Source organism: Chanos chanos, chromosome 4 (genome assembly GCF_902362185.1).
Source record: "Chanos chanos chromosome 4, fChaCha1.1, whole genome shotgun sequence".
Taxonomy (NCBI): Eukaryota; Metazoa; Chordata; class Actinopteri; order Gonorynchiformes; family Chanidae; genus Chanos; species Chanos chanos.
Genome location: NC_044498.1, coordinates 2279500 through 2294235, shown reverse-complemented (window position 1 = coordinate 2294235; position 14736 = coordinate 2279500). Strand labels below are relative to the sequence as shown.

At 46.4% G+C, this 14736-nt stretch overlaps 1 protein-coding gene across 2 annotated transcripts in view; it reads left to right on the top strand.

The window, feature by feature from the left end:
* The window catches only part of cdc42bpb (CDC42 binding protein kinase beta (DMPK-like)), a 57670-nt gene that overhangs the window by 3976 nt on the left and 38958 nt on the right, over positions 1-14736 (top strand). For both annotated transcript variants that reach the window (XM_030770377.1, XM_030770378.1), the window contains exon 2: positions 13695-13786. In XM_030770377.1, coding sequence (XP_030626237.1) covers positions 13695-13786 — 92 coding nt within the window. The remainder of the gene's footprint in view (positions 1-13694; positions 13787-14736) is intronic.

Here is a 14736-nt window from a genome sequence, read left to right as displayed (position 1 = left end):
AAGAATGGTGCTGTTGGACTCTGTTGGCCCATGTGGAAGATTAAAAAGAATCAAAAGCATATATTGAGATATTTCTCAAATCTGACCAAAAAGTGGCTTGACTGCAGACATGGGATCACTGCTCTGAAGGCTGTACTGGTGTTGGCGTGACAGTTAACGCTTGTGTGTTCGTCTCTGACCCATCATACAGTTGTTAAAACAGAAACTTTCCGTCACGTCTGTAACAAGGCGAGGTTCTCCAACGGCGGATCGTTTTCGCCTAGCCCCCTCTCAGACTGTTTGGTAAAAAGATGGCTTATCCTCTTCACGACCGCAGCGTAACAGTCAGAGGAGGAGGAGGAGGAAATGGCCAGTAACTGACTCCTATTACGGCTGAAATGTCTGGTATGTCCTCTGCCCTGGCTGAGATCTCCCATCTGGCCCAGTGGCCACGTGTGTTTATTACATGAGGGATCCATGGCTCAGTGCTCAGGCCAGCCCTGGACCTCCTCAGTGCTGCCCCGGCCTGCAAACTGAGATGCTGCTGGAGGGCGGGGGGTCCAGACAGGGCATGTGTCAGGATTCTCTTACAAAACAAGCTCTGCACTCGCACTAACTCCCAGGGGACCTTCACTCTGCTGCACCTATTCTCTAAATCTGTTTTATATGTGTCTATGTACATATATATATATATATATATATATATATATATATATGTGTGTGTGTGTGTATATGTACACATATATACACACTCATTTGTGTGTGTGTGTGTGTGTGTGTAGAATTCCAGTTACACATGTGTTGTAATTTGATTGTAAGCAAATAATCATTTCCAAGAATGAACGATCCCACCCCGCTGTGGCAGGGCCCCTGTACCTCAGGAACTGGAGTCACCTGACTTTTAGGCAGCGGCACGGCCGAGGAGAATTCCATTCATTCCTGCTAATATCCTCCCCCCTGACACAAGGCCTGTGTGGACGGCCTCCCCTCCCCCTCCTTCCTTCCCCTCCTCCGCCTCTGGTTGCTGGGCCGCAGGCGTGACACAGATTAGCTGTTTGGCTGTGGGTTTGTCCCCCCTCCACGCCTGCTCCAGAGACCTCCTCTGTAGATGCTTCACAATTTGCCTCACTTCTCTGATGGAGTACAGTGCTGTTACTAACACTGCCCCATGGGAAATGAGGTTTTTTTTTTTTTTATGTTCAGGGAGCGAAGGCTTCCGAAATCTGATGGCGTGCAAAGTTGAGAACATTGATTGTTCTCTGTAATCTGTTTGTTTTACATCCGTTTCAGCTCCGTTGCGTTGATTCAGCACAGGTTTAGAATATCTGATTCTGTTGTGAAGGATAAATCTTTTGATTTGATGTGGTGAACCAGTGCTTGACTAAAATATTAAAAGCTTCTGTCAGACAGAGCGATAGCTGTGAGACCCAGCGTTTGAAGTACTTTGCTCTCAGTTTGTGAATGCTGGTTCAGGATTAGGTCTGTTTGGGTCTGTTGTGAAGCTCAGATTTTGGTCTCATGCCCAGATGAACCTGTTAAAATTCATAAGGAGTTTGATCCACCGGGCCAGACCAGCAGCTTCGGCCGAGTGTCGGGATCTTTGCGCCGCTCTGAGAATTTCACTGAGCCTTGCCAAGGATGTGATCCACGTCTGTTTGGCGGCATGTCCCTCAGACACGTTCAGACTTCAGCTGAGTGAACCTGCCACCTCTGGGTTAGACCCTGGAGCCCGTTCTGGTTGCGAGTGTGCTTGGAGATCTGGTTTGAGGGCAGCACGGTGTGGTTCCACATCAGTGATGACTGCACTGAGTCGCTGCACTCCGTGTGAGACACCAGTGTGAGGTCAGCTCATGAATAAATTCCTTAGATTAAATCCGGATGTCAAGAAAAAACACGAAGGAAATGGAATGAAATGTATTGGAGTCAGAGGAAATTGCATTCCGTGAAATTTTTTATTTGTGCATTTCATGGAGAGTGCCCTCACGTCCCACACTTTGAATGCAGTTTGTCTGTTTTCTTGAGCGTCTGTCTGAAATTTAAGGCCATTGCTGTTCAAATATCATTTCCAGGGGGCAAAATAAAATAAAAATAATCCTTTTAATATAACAAACGTCTTATGTAAAGTTGATTTGAATGTCAGATTAAATACACTATTGATGTATTTTTGATGACGTTCAGATATTTAATGTAATTTATTAGTTGAAGAGAAATGCAGAGAATTCTTGTTAATGAAATTACGCTGAATTTCAACTAAGTTCTCTTTTTCATAATTCCAACTCAATTCTGATGTACAGTCCCATTCCGTATCCGAGCACTGGATCGGAATACAGCTGTCAACTGAGTCCTGGATTGACACCGTGTAGCACTATCTGACTGTGTTACTGTCACAGTGCTGATTGTGGGAGAGGGCTTGTGCAGTTATGGTGAAAAGTGTGTTCTGATGGTGGAGGAGAGTTTATGATGTGCAGTTTCAGCATTCCGCTGTCGGTTTCCCACGAGTTCTTGACAATGCTGTCTTCCTCAGAGTCGGCTCACGGCTCACAGCGAGGAAGGGCAGTGGTCTCTGAGCATGTGCGGCTCTTGTGGAGTTACTGCTTACGGGACGAAGACGCAGACAGATGAAGAAACCTTGTCTATTTTTACTGTTCAGTTACGTCTGTAACTTAAAAGTGGTGTAACTGCATTTTCCAGTTTTACCCTAAGCCTCAAGCAGTTCAATGTGCTCTGCTCAGCTACGCATAACAAAAAATACGTATTCACTTTTTTGTTGAATGGGACTTTTCACCTTTTACCCATACAAGCCACAAAAGCTCCTAGATCACATCACAACATGCTGAATCAGTCACCTGGTCTTTCATAATACCTGACACGGTCTCAGTTTGGTCGATTTGACTGTTGCTACATGTAACTGGTGTAGTCAGGTGTGGTGAGTTGGGTGGGGGTGTTTTGTGGTTGTGTTTGGGAAGTTCCTCTAAAGGACACATTCACTCTTTAGCCACCGAAACAGAACTTCAGTCACTGTACAGGGAAGGAAGGGGTTAGTTCTTTCCTTACTTAGTTCTTGTGGTTAAGAACTCAGGAGTAATCAGTTCTCTTTTGTTTGTAATATATGTTCTGTTATGCTTGCAGTAAAAATGCTTAAACAGGCCAGCCTTTTATGGGAGTAGAGCAGATTTTAGGCAAGGATCCGTGATCTTCTGCTTTTGAAAGTAGCACAGAAAAGTTGATTTGGCAGGGCTGGAGAAAACTTCTCCATGTCGATAAAGCCAGGATATGTCAAATATCCAGCCAGTGTAATTGTTTCCCACAGGAACCCAGGCAACAATCACCGCTAGTCCCCATCACTAGACAGGACAACTCATAAATGTTTCCCTGACTAAACGACACTGAACACGCATGACTCCCAGCAGTTCGACATGCCTAAAACGACACTGAAAACACATGACTCCCAGCAGTTCGACATGCCTAAAACGACTGTGTCATTAAGCAGATGTGTACATTCAGAATGTATCAGGCAAATTATCTGGCTGTTTTTCACAGATGGTTCTGATTTAGGCTCTATTCTTGTTCTGTTTTTTGGTTGCAAATATTAAATATGATTAAAATTGAGTATCAAATATAATCTGTTATATGACATGGTAGTTTACCAGAGTGTAGCAGTGTCTCATGACCTGCCCTTTAACTGCCCTTTGACACAGCTGTTGTCACCAGTCATGCAGAGAGTGATGTCAAATACCTGCTGCTCACACATTCCAATCTGTTAGACTGGAACTTTCTGAATGCGACAATTCTCTGCACCACAATTTAGCCATTGCGCATGAGGAAGAATGAGTGCCGATAAATAACTTCTCCCTGGTGTGTCACAACAGTAAGACAGTTATCTGTGCCTCTCATTGCTGTAATGTCAGAACCGTTTGATCACGGCCGTCTCCTGTCAGATAAGAATTATGGATGCGGTTAACATGCACGCGTTTGGCACCTTGTGCTTGGAGAGACACCGGTCCTACAAGAACGATCAGTTCATCTCCTCTACAAAGCATGGAGTCTACACAAGTGTCTGAGTCATCCAAGAACATGAAAATGGAATCTGAGAATCTCTCTGATCTTCTGAAAGATCTCACTGCAGTCAACAGGAGCTGAAGAATGAATTTATACCAGGGAAACAGAATATTGTTATTACTTTCAGCCCTACGTAGTGTTCCAGAGAATCCTTTCTGATACCGTGGTCCTGTTCCTCACTGGATTCTTCCTGCTGGAGGAGTGAGGGTAACAGGGGATTGCTTGAGCAGGAGAACTGTGGTGACTTCTGGGTTTAGGTTAATGGAGCTTTGAAGACTTTCTTAGTGAAGGGTTAAAAGGGGTCTGTCTGGAGTGGGATCAAGATGCATCAGTAGCTAGGTCTTTAACCCCACCGTCGTCTGGGTCTTCCGTCAGATGACACGCAAGGGGAAAATGATCAGGTCTGGTCAGAGGAGAGAGAGGGCCAGGAGATCAGTCCCAGGGAGGATGGTGACACGCCTCTCCCTCCCTGAGCCCTGGCTTTGGCTCACGTGACAGTCCACCTGTGTCCTTATCCACGGTCTCACTCGTCTCCTGTAAAACACGCCCGGGAGCTTCAGCAGCGCTGGACCCACCCAGAGCAGGGCCGAGGAGTGGGCCGGCAGGCAGCCGACTCAGCGGGGAGCCTCTGGTAAATGGCTGGTTTGGTGGGGGCAGGGGCCGCGTGGCAGCTGGTGGAGGATAATAGATTAACCCTGGGCGGAGCTCCGACGCTTTTACCTCCTGCTACGAGCCACCCCTCCCCTCCGCCACCCGGCCGACTCCCTCCTCCGCCCCAAGCATATACACTGAACTGCACTCACAGTGCGGCCCGCTCGGACTGATACTCCCATCAATGTTTAATAAGCCATTTTGCGCTTGTCATGCCCAGTGAGGGGCCCTGTCCGTTCAGCTGGCTTTATGGTATCGATTAGGACCGAGTTGGCAGTTTTATCTGGAGTTAGTGTTCAGTCGCTTATTCGTATGCCTCCGCATTGCCAAATATTGATCCTTAATGGCTGTGTGAGCCAGACGAAGCAGTGCAAATCTTAACTGGCGACTGTACAATTCTTTAGTTTACAAAAGGAGACATTGCTGAAGTATTTGCAAGTTTTTTTTTTTCAGCTGATTTGATTTGAACAGTTATTTTGATTAATGTTATTTAAACAGACTTTAAATTGTGTGTCACGAATGTGTACATATTCACCGAATCTGTCTTTAAGGTCACGCTGATTCATACGTTACTCATCAGTTCTGTTCCTGTACAGTTGTTTGATATTTTATATGATCCATTGTCGGATTATGGGCCTTTTGTTTGACTTCAGCCCTTTCAAAAAAAAACAAAATCACAGAGACCTAGTTTGATCAGCCATTAGCTTTCAGCCGACTGTAATGCAATATTTGACAAGGGTGTGACTCCGAATGTATTAGGCACTATACTATGCTTTCTAATAGAGTGCTGTGGTAAGATTATACACACACACGCACGCACACACACACTGCTCCAGGGTGAAAACACCCCTCCCATCACCAGTTCACATGAGACTCCACTGGATCCTGAGTGTCTCCGGTGAATCGGATGTTAATGCATCAGAGGACATTTGCATGGGTGAAGCATAGAGACCTGTCGAGCTGCATCTGCTGAAAAGGCGCATTAAAGAGGAGGGTTGGGAATTTACCCTAATGAGCTCCAGGAACACCTGTAATTATGGCAGACAGGTTGGAACGTTAGGGAAGGTGCAGCCTCACCTGCTTCACTTTGCTGGAAATGATCCAAAACTCAGGGATTTAGCCACATACACGCCTGGTGTCATCCACGTCACACACAAAATGGGGAGGGGAGAATTTTTACAGTAGTGTTCTGTAAAAATGATCAGAAGTATCTGTTCACGTTATAGTCAGAATTCTGTGGGTTTTCCAGGTAAAACATGCATCACTGGGCCTTCTTTAGACATGATTAATCTTGTGTGAGGAAAGAGGTAGGGGGAAAATGTTGTCTGTGTGTTGTGTAAGGTTGTTGTGTGTGTGTGTGTGTGTGTAAGGTGGAGAATGAGCCGTGAGTGTTGCTGCTGACTCTCTTAGCCCGCTCTTTGCCTAATGGTTGCTGTGCTCTTATGTACTTTGGCCTGCTTTCTTCTCTGTTAGAGACAAGGCCACTTAACGTGAGACAGCAGTACCAGCGCTGTACCTCTCCTCTCACAGTAAACAGGGGCTTCACTTAAACGCCACGCCGGTGCTCTGAAGCGGGACCGTGACGGCGAAAGGACAGGACTTCATCAGAATGCAGGAGAGGAAGTCACCCCTGTTCCCTGAGCCAAAGCTTCCTTTCAGTTCGATAAATCTGAACATTTTCTTGGCCAGGGAGGATTCCATTGTTCTTTCTTTTTTTCTTTTTTTTAATGATGTCATTATCCTTCCATTCATTCTCCCGGACTTGGGAAAGAAACGGGAATTATCCAGGAGGCTCAAAGGTCCGTATGTCTTCCGATTCACTCCAGAATCCAGCTTCCGTCTCTCCAGAGCACGCTCTGTAGTTTAACTACGTTTGCTTGGCTGGTAGTTCATTGATTATTCCTTTTATAATTAAGTAGTGTTTTTAGAAGGTTCCTGTGGGAGGGAAAGGTTAAACTACGTCTCCTGTTGGCACTACGCCCTTCCTCTCACAGTGGAAACTTCTGACAAGAAATGGTCGGTGAAGGTTGTCTCATGTGATAGGCTAACAGCCCTCTCTCCTCCACTGCTACAACACAGATCAGAGGAAGGCCTTTGAAGTTCTGCGCTGTCCTTGGCCAGATAGAGACACACACACACACACACAGAGAAGATGATTACAGTGACTGTCTGTTCCAGTCTGGTCGATCAGAGACCGGCGGGCTTGTGTAAATCACCCATCCGTTTTCGGAGAGGACTCTGAGTGTCCAGAGAGCTCTCTGTCTGGCTGGGGGCGAGATGTCGCCCCTGTAGCTGTTACTCACAGTGGCTCACTTCCCATCAGCGCTCTCCAGTACACAGCACAGACTCATTTCTGAAGAAGAGTGAACGATGAGATCACTGAGAAATATCAGGACTCTTCTGCCCTGACACACCTCACACGGCAGGTCAGGATACCGCCTCATTCAGGGCAAAGTCATGCTGTGTGTGTGTACTTTCAAAAACGTATGTCTCACACACACACACACACACGGTGTGGTCTGTCTGTACACATACCTGGCAGTCATTTTTCCAGCATTCTGCCACACAGTACCAGCAGGACTTTGGAATTCCTGGGCATCCAGACTCATGTGCTGGGAATTCCTGTGGAACTGTAGTCCTGTGTGTAATCTGCTGACCTACATATGTGGTCTGAATTATGCATAGATTTGCATCAGTACCTTTTCAGTAATGCCGTTTGTGTGTGTGTGTGTGTGTGTGTGTGTGTGTGTGTGTGTGTGTGAGCCTGTGTGTGTGCGTGTTAGAATATAGTACATGAACACGCATACCTAAGACAGACATATGTGTACATTATGTGAAGAATGGTATTTTCAACATGCCACTGGCTTATATCATGTTTATGAAACTGTTTAAGCAGTCTTCACTGCTGAACAGTTATAATATACCAGCTATGTGTTTCCAGAGAGAGACTGAATCCAGAGCATTACTGGGGAACTCTATGCCTGATCTGGGTCCTAGCTCCTTCCAGATTAATTCACTGCACGGTCATCATGGTCATCATGACGCAGATGAAATACTGCGTTTGTCTTTTCAAGCTTTAAAGGAATGTGAGACTGTCTCGCCGTGTCGTCGTAATCAGTTTCTCACACTGATAAGGATGTGAATGGGGACTTTGGCAGGTTTGGGCTGTGCGGGTGTGTTTTTAAAACGGGCCCTGCCTGAGAGAGTCACTCTGAGATTAATGACGGGGCCATTACTGTGTCAGTGCTTCCTGTGAGCGGAGGGTGTCCACCTACTGTCTTATGACTGGGATTTTATGTACTCCCTGCCTTCCCTTCCTACTCTTTCTGTTTTATTCCCTTTTTTAATCTCTCCTGAGATGACCAGATGAGGAACTGTCGCATTCGCTCCACCTCTCATTGACTGCCCCACTCTCCCTTTCCAGTGGGGCCACTAGAACAATAGATGTATTTATATTACAGCTGACTAATCAACAATCCACGTCCACCCTGTACCCGTTCTGAGTCAGTCCCCTCCTTCACGTTCAGTGGTCAGCGGTGACCACAGGCGGTTAGTGTTTAAACACTGGCCTTCCTGAAACTGTGATCCTGCTCTTCCATGAACTGTCCCACTCTGCCGCGGAATCAGGCGTCACGAGCCCTGGGACAAACCAACGCAATGACAGGCACCTTTTATCAGCGTGGTCAGAATGATGCCTTAGTCTCCTAGTGCCCTGTGTGTCCCGGGTCCTGACCCCTGACCCCTGACCCCATGGGGATGAGTGTTAAGAGCAGTGAAGACTCCTGGCCTAGGTCTTATATTAATAGTATGTCAGCGAACTCCATAAACAAAAGAGCACTTCTCAGCTCCCAAACCAAACCTCCAGTCTTTTCTTTAGATACAGATCTACTTCTGATGGTTATTTGGATGCAGCTGGGCAGATTTTCAATGGGGTGTTTGAACAGTGAACTCTGTTCTCTCTCTCCTGTGGTCAATCGCTCCATCATAACGTCTGCCCCGGAGGCACAGGGCTTTACAGAATCACATTTCTATTGCAGTGGGTTTGGAGGAGATATGGTTTATTCAGGGCTCTGAGTGATGCACTGCGTTTTAGCCTCCGGTGGCTCCTGATCTGGACCTCTCGTAATGAAAGAAATCTTTTTGTTTGTGGAGTTTTTCTTCCCTGTGTGAACTGAATCCTTGTCGGTATCATGAGTTTGGTGATGTATTGCTGATATTGTCAAGTAAGGCGTGAGAATTTTGCGACAGACAAAACAATCTCTTACCACAAACCCCTCAGTATACGCAAGGATCATTAATAGGTGTAATGTAAATATGATGCATTTAAGACAGCCTGTTGTTTTTTTTTTGTTTTGTTTGTTTTTTCAGTTTTAGTTCTAGCTTTCGCACAGACCGTTTTCCATATCTGAATGTTTGAGTGAGTGGTTACTGATGGAAGATGCTCCCATTTTTCCCCTGCGTCTGTGCTGTCTTTTCAAGGCGTGAGTAACGACCCCGCTATTCCAGGGCACCAGCCTGTCGCTCGGCGAGTTATTGTGTGCGAACGTATTTATGAGGGAAGTGCCAGCCGGGCGCTGTGATGGATGTGAGGGTGTCTGTCGGGGACAGAAGAGGGCTTTACTGAAAGAGGATGTATGGCTCACTTTTCTGTCAACCGGCACATCTGTCTGTGTCACACGTCTTTATAGCAGTCCAGCTCCCAGTCTCCTCAGAGCTCTGGCTGGAAACCCTGGGGCGCCGTGAACCGCTGTCCCGCTCAGAGCTCAGTCTGTCATCACAGGTACAGGTACACTGGACCGGAGCACCTGAGGATTAGCGAGCGAGTAGAATCGTCTGCAGGCAAGATGAGCGATTTGCTCCGTCTGTCTGCGGGGCTTGTGGAGTAGATCTGTAGATGAAGAGTTGAGCCTTTTCATAGGTTGTAGAGCTGGATGTGTCTCTGTGATGCTGTGGAGATGTGGTCCTGTGGAGATTGAGAGTGTTAGCGTGGTAGCTTGGTCTTGGGCTTGTCACCATCCTGGGGTCCTTTGAGGTTGTTGGCATGGGGCTCTCTGTGTACTTGTGCACCCAAGTTAAAAAATTTAGGAGCACAGACAGAAATTTGGGGGCACGGTCAGAGCTGTTTTTGAGGACTTGATACGCAATGCATCACTATTATGCAATTAAACATACCAGTGAGCCCGTTGGAGAGATTAAGAATGACTGACGCATAATTTACTGGAAACAGGATTTTAAAGAATATTTCTTTATTTTCAGCTCCTCAAATTTTTATGTTCATATTTTATGTTTCATGTCATGTTTTTATCTTGTTATACATTCAATTTCACATGGTGCATATGTCAGATTGGCTTGGCCAGGCTTTGTAGCTTGGTTGCCTTGACCGTTTTCCATTACACAGATCATTTGCAGCGCATCTGCTAGGGTCAAACATTTCCAGGGAGGGCCCCTCTGTACTTATGCGTATTAGGTCCTCTGTGGTGGATGCATGCAGAGTAGTCTTCGTTGAGCGACCGGTTAATGAAGGCATCCCTGCCGCGTGAATGCCGCGGGGACACATTGTGTTATATTACCACTTCGTGCCTCACTCGCGGGGTTTCCAGAGACAAAGAGAGGGGAGCCTTCAAGTGACATGGGGACATCCTTGCAAAACTTGCAGACCATCAGACTGCTAGATTTCTCCTGTTGTAGCCACTGGAAATCCCTCAGCCAATCAGGGTTAAAGTTGAACGCCTTCCCCTCACTCACCGCGCTCCCCGTTCTCCCCCTCCTCCCCCTCCTCCTGGCACTTTTTCTTCTTCATTTGGATCTTTAGTCTTTTCTGGTCCATATGATTTGAAGATTTCAGTCACGCTTTGGATCTTCCCGCTTCTTGCTCGTTAGTTTTTTTTCGCGTGCTCTTGAATTTTAGAGAAGTGAGCCACTTGAGGTAGCCAATTGTAGCGTGATGCGTAACTGTAGCACTGTTTGGGAAGTGTAGTTTTCTTGTGTTATATTCGCACCAGTGCTTTTCGACGTTGTAGTTTACTTCCTAGGCCAGTAGTAACGTTGTCAGAAGTCACTTGCACCAGCGTGCCTAAATATTTTTTCCACAGGCATTTCTATATTTTCACTCGCTCATGCGAGTGAAATGGTCGCACTGTAGAGCCCTGCTGGCACAGGAGGCGTGTGCCAGACCGGTCCCATTGGGCCCATGTCGGCCTGGGCAGAACCAGCTGACTGGTCAGGGGCGGGCTGAGTGGAGACAGAAGCACCTGGGATTGGTTAGGACGGCATTCAGCTCCAGCCTGACTGTCTTTACAGGGGGAAGGAGTGGATTATCACCCTGTCACTTGTGCCAGCAAATCTCAAACTGTCCAGTGAATTGTAGGGATGCATTTGGCTAAGTTTTGAGTTTGTACACATTTTGTGGTGTGCCTGTGTGTGTGTTTGGGAGGGGGGTATTGTTTTGGCCTCTTAATTTTGGCTTTGGGGACTGGCAGTCTCCTGGTGAAAAAGCCTGTAACAAAGCCAGTGCAGCTGGTGCTGTCATTTACTGGTGCTGTCATTTACAGAGACTCATTATTGCAGAGACACAGGCCGGTGATGGCTGTTTATTGTAATTGGAAGATGGGGGCTTTTGTGAATGACAGAAATAACACCTTATACTGCCAGAGAGGATTATCTGATTAAAAAAAAATATTAGTGAGTTTGAGAGACTGGCCTTAGTCAGTAAGCACTGTCACAATAAAATTCAGCACAACTCCTGGGTTCTTTTCTTTTTTTTTGGTCCCAGATAGTTGCCAAGCGCAAAGATACAAAATATCATTGAACAAAAACATCTGAACTACCAGCTCTCCACCTCTGCTGTGTTGTCTCTCGTGGAGTTAAATTTTGAGGTCCATTTTAAGATCCAAGTCTGGAGGAGAGACCTCAGGCTTTGCCTTGTTCGCGGCCTATCTGAGAGGCTTATAGTGGGGGTAGTCTGTGGGTGGTCTCTGCCCAGCCTGGCAGTCCATCCATTTTCTCATCTTTCAGAGCTGGGAGAGAGTCCTTACCTCTTGCCAGAGTTCTGTGGAGGTCCCTCTGCATGAGCTGTCTGTGCTGGAATGTTTGCCATACGTTACGTGCTGTTCTGGAAGTCTGGTGTTGGTGTGACGTGACAAACACGTCCAGACCCTCGCGATGAGAGAGGTGATCCCAACCTGTGTGGCATGAGAAAGCCGTGCTCTTTCACAGGAGTGTCACGAATTTGGCCGACGCGATTCGTTACGAGACCGTAAACCTGTCGCTGGGCGAACGGACCGCGTCAGGGATCTCCTTGCGAAAAACCGATGATGCTGTTTTTTGTGGCGGGTGGGAGGGAACACACGTCAGTGCAAGCGGCATAGACACAAGCCTCCGTTTGAGTCGAGTCAGGCGTGTGTGTGTGTGTGTGTGTGTGTGTGTGTGTGTGTGTGTGTGAGAGAGAGAGAGCTTTGAGAATGATAAACGCCTGTAGCACATGTGTGTACTGTTAAGTTCAGCATGTCCTCATATGGCGAGGTCCGTGGGCCAGCTTAGCTGGGTTTTGGGTGCCTGCCAGGGCCCCCTACGGCGCCTCGGTAGTGGGGGGGGGGGGGGGGGGGGGGGGATTAGACGACATGGGATGCAGTGCACAGTGTTCGTGTTATGGGCAAAGGAGGCTCCTGTTCAGTCATTATGACAACCAGTCCCTGCTAATAGGGATAACCGTATTCTGTCAGGCCTCAGCTAATGGCAGGACAACAGCTACTCTCTCATGTCTCCATCTCAGTCTGCACCTGCCTGATTCAGCCAATCAAGGACTCAGTGCTTGGTGGAAAAATCTTGCTTTGGACTTCAACCTTCTCAAAGTGATAGTATTTATTTCAAAAGCCCTTGAAAGATAAAATATCAGTCAAGGGGTATTAGTTTGAACTGAAATGAGGAAAGGTAACCTCTTAGACAGTGAGGCAGTCTACGGAGGCATGATTTGGTCAGATAATTTGATCCAAAAGTCCGAATTTGTCCAGTTTGACCGCACTTGTCTTGCCCAGTCTGGAGGACCCCCAAACACAGCGTAGTTTTGAGATGACTACAGCATTAGCACGTCTGATTCTGCTTCTGTGATGGTTACTGAGTTCTTTAACATTAACCGAAACGTGTAGTATTAGAGTTACCATTAGGCACGTTACAACACCAGAAATTTAGTAGTTGATACCAATACCAGTGAAATTCAACGATTCTCGATACCCTATTCGATACCATGGTAAAAAACAAAAACCTTTAGTAAAATATTTTAACATTACAAAAAACAACAGCAGTGCCATGTAGCCTTCAAGTAATAAATAAAAAGAAACAGCTATTAACAATACAAAAAAGAATGAAGGAATGTAGCCTTCAAGTAGTTAAAACAAAGAATACTGTGCTTAATTACAATCAACTTTTTTTTTTGTTTGAAAAGTTCAATTGCACCTTTTGCGTCTGGGTTTCTGCGAATTTATAACTAACCCCTGATGATCCGCCTCAAACACAAAGTACTTCCGTACGTGACTCTTACTGTTTTTGTGTGGTATAAGACTCCAAAGAAACACTGCAGTAAGACTAGGAGCCAGGGAACATTCTGACTGGATGCTTTTTACTCTTGGTTCAAGTTATTTGGCGAAATGTGAAGTCCTGCTGTGAAACACCACTGAGGACTGGAGCCATGACATACCAAATGAACACACATCCCTCCCCGTGTACATTTTTACAATTCCTCAAAGCTTCCAACAGTGTTGTGCAAATGTGTGCCCCTCACGCACGCACACACATACACACACACACTCACACACACACAGAGTAACAGATTCTCCGCATGATGAAGACCTTCCACAGATGGAAGCATCTTTATGATGCCACTGTGAGGAATTTGTCAGGGGTGTTGATTGTTCTTTGAAAGACAGAGACACATCATGTTGGAGAGAGACATCTTCACACCTGAAAGGCAGTGACCCAACTCTTTCTCTGTCTCTTTGTCTTTTCCACAGTGAAGCCGTTCACAAGCACCGTGAAGGAGATGCGTCTCCACAGAGACGACTTCGAGATGCTCAAAGTGATTGGCAGAGGGGCATTTGGAGAGGTAAGGTCACTTCTACTCATCTTGTTTATTTATTTATTTTTTAATCATAGAGATTTAGTTTGTCTCTCTACTGAGGCATTAAGTACAGACCCACTGTGGGACAGCGGAACGGTCGTAAGAGTTGAATTTGTTCTGTGGTTGGCCCGAGTGTTGAGGGCTGTATTTTTATGACCCTTTGGAAGATGCTGGTGTTACTGATTGCAACAGACTGGTTCTGTGAAAACCCCCGAACTTGGAGAAACAGTAAAAATATCCATCTCTCTTTTTCAAACTTTTATCTTCAGCCTCAAACTTTCCTCCTCTCCTTTTCCTTTCTTTGGCTTCCCTCCCTCCCTGCCGGGTCCCCTGGGCCTCGGCCTGGCTCTGCTGCGCTGTTTTTGGGCTGGGACAGATCTGGGCGTTTGAGATGGATCATTTGTTTAACTGTGGAATGTGCTGCTTAAGTCCCCACACCACTGGCCTGGCCTGTTCTGTCCACACAAGGCCTCTCTCTCTCTCTCTCTCTCTCTCTCTCTCTCTCTCTTTCTCTCTCCTCCTCTCTTTCTCTCTGTCTCCCTCTCTTTCTCTCTTCCTCTCTCACTCTCTCGCTCTCTTTCTCTCTTCCTCTCTTCCTCTCTCTCTCTCCCTCCCTCTCTCTCGCTCTCGCTCTCACACTCTCTCTCTCTCTCTTCCTCTCTCTCTCTCTCTCTTTCTTCATTGTCCTTTTTCTATTTGTCTCTCGCGCGTTTCGTTCTCTACGAATCTGAACTCTGAACTTTGGAAATGGATTCTGAGTACAATTAAATGTCTTCTCCCTTTTTGTTTTTGTGTTTTTTTTTTTTTCTTTTCAAATGATATTAAATTTGCTTTGGCCTTTCTGGTCGAGACTCTATTCCAAACCATCTCAGACAAAAACAGACCCCCGTCGTGATGCTTTCCTAGAAAAACATCTTTATTTTTCAGGGCATTTT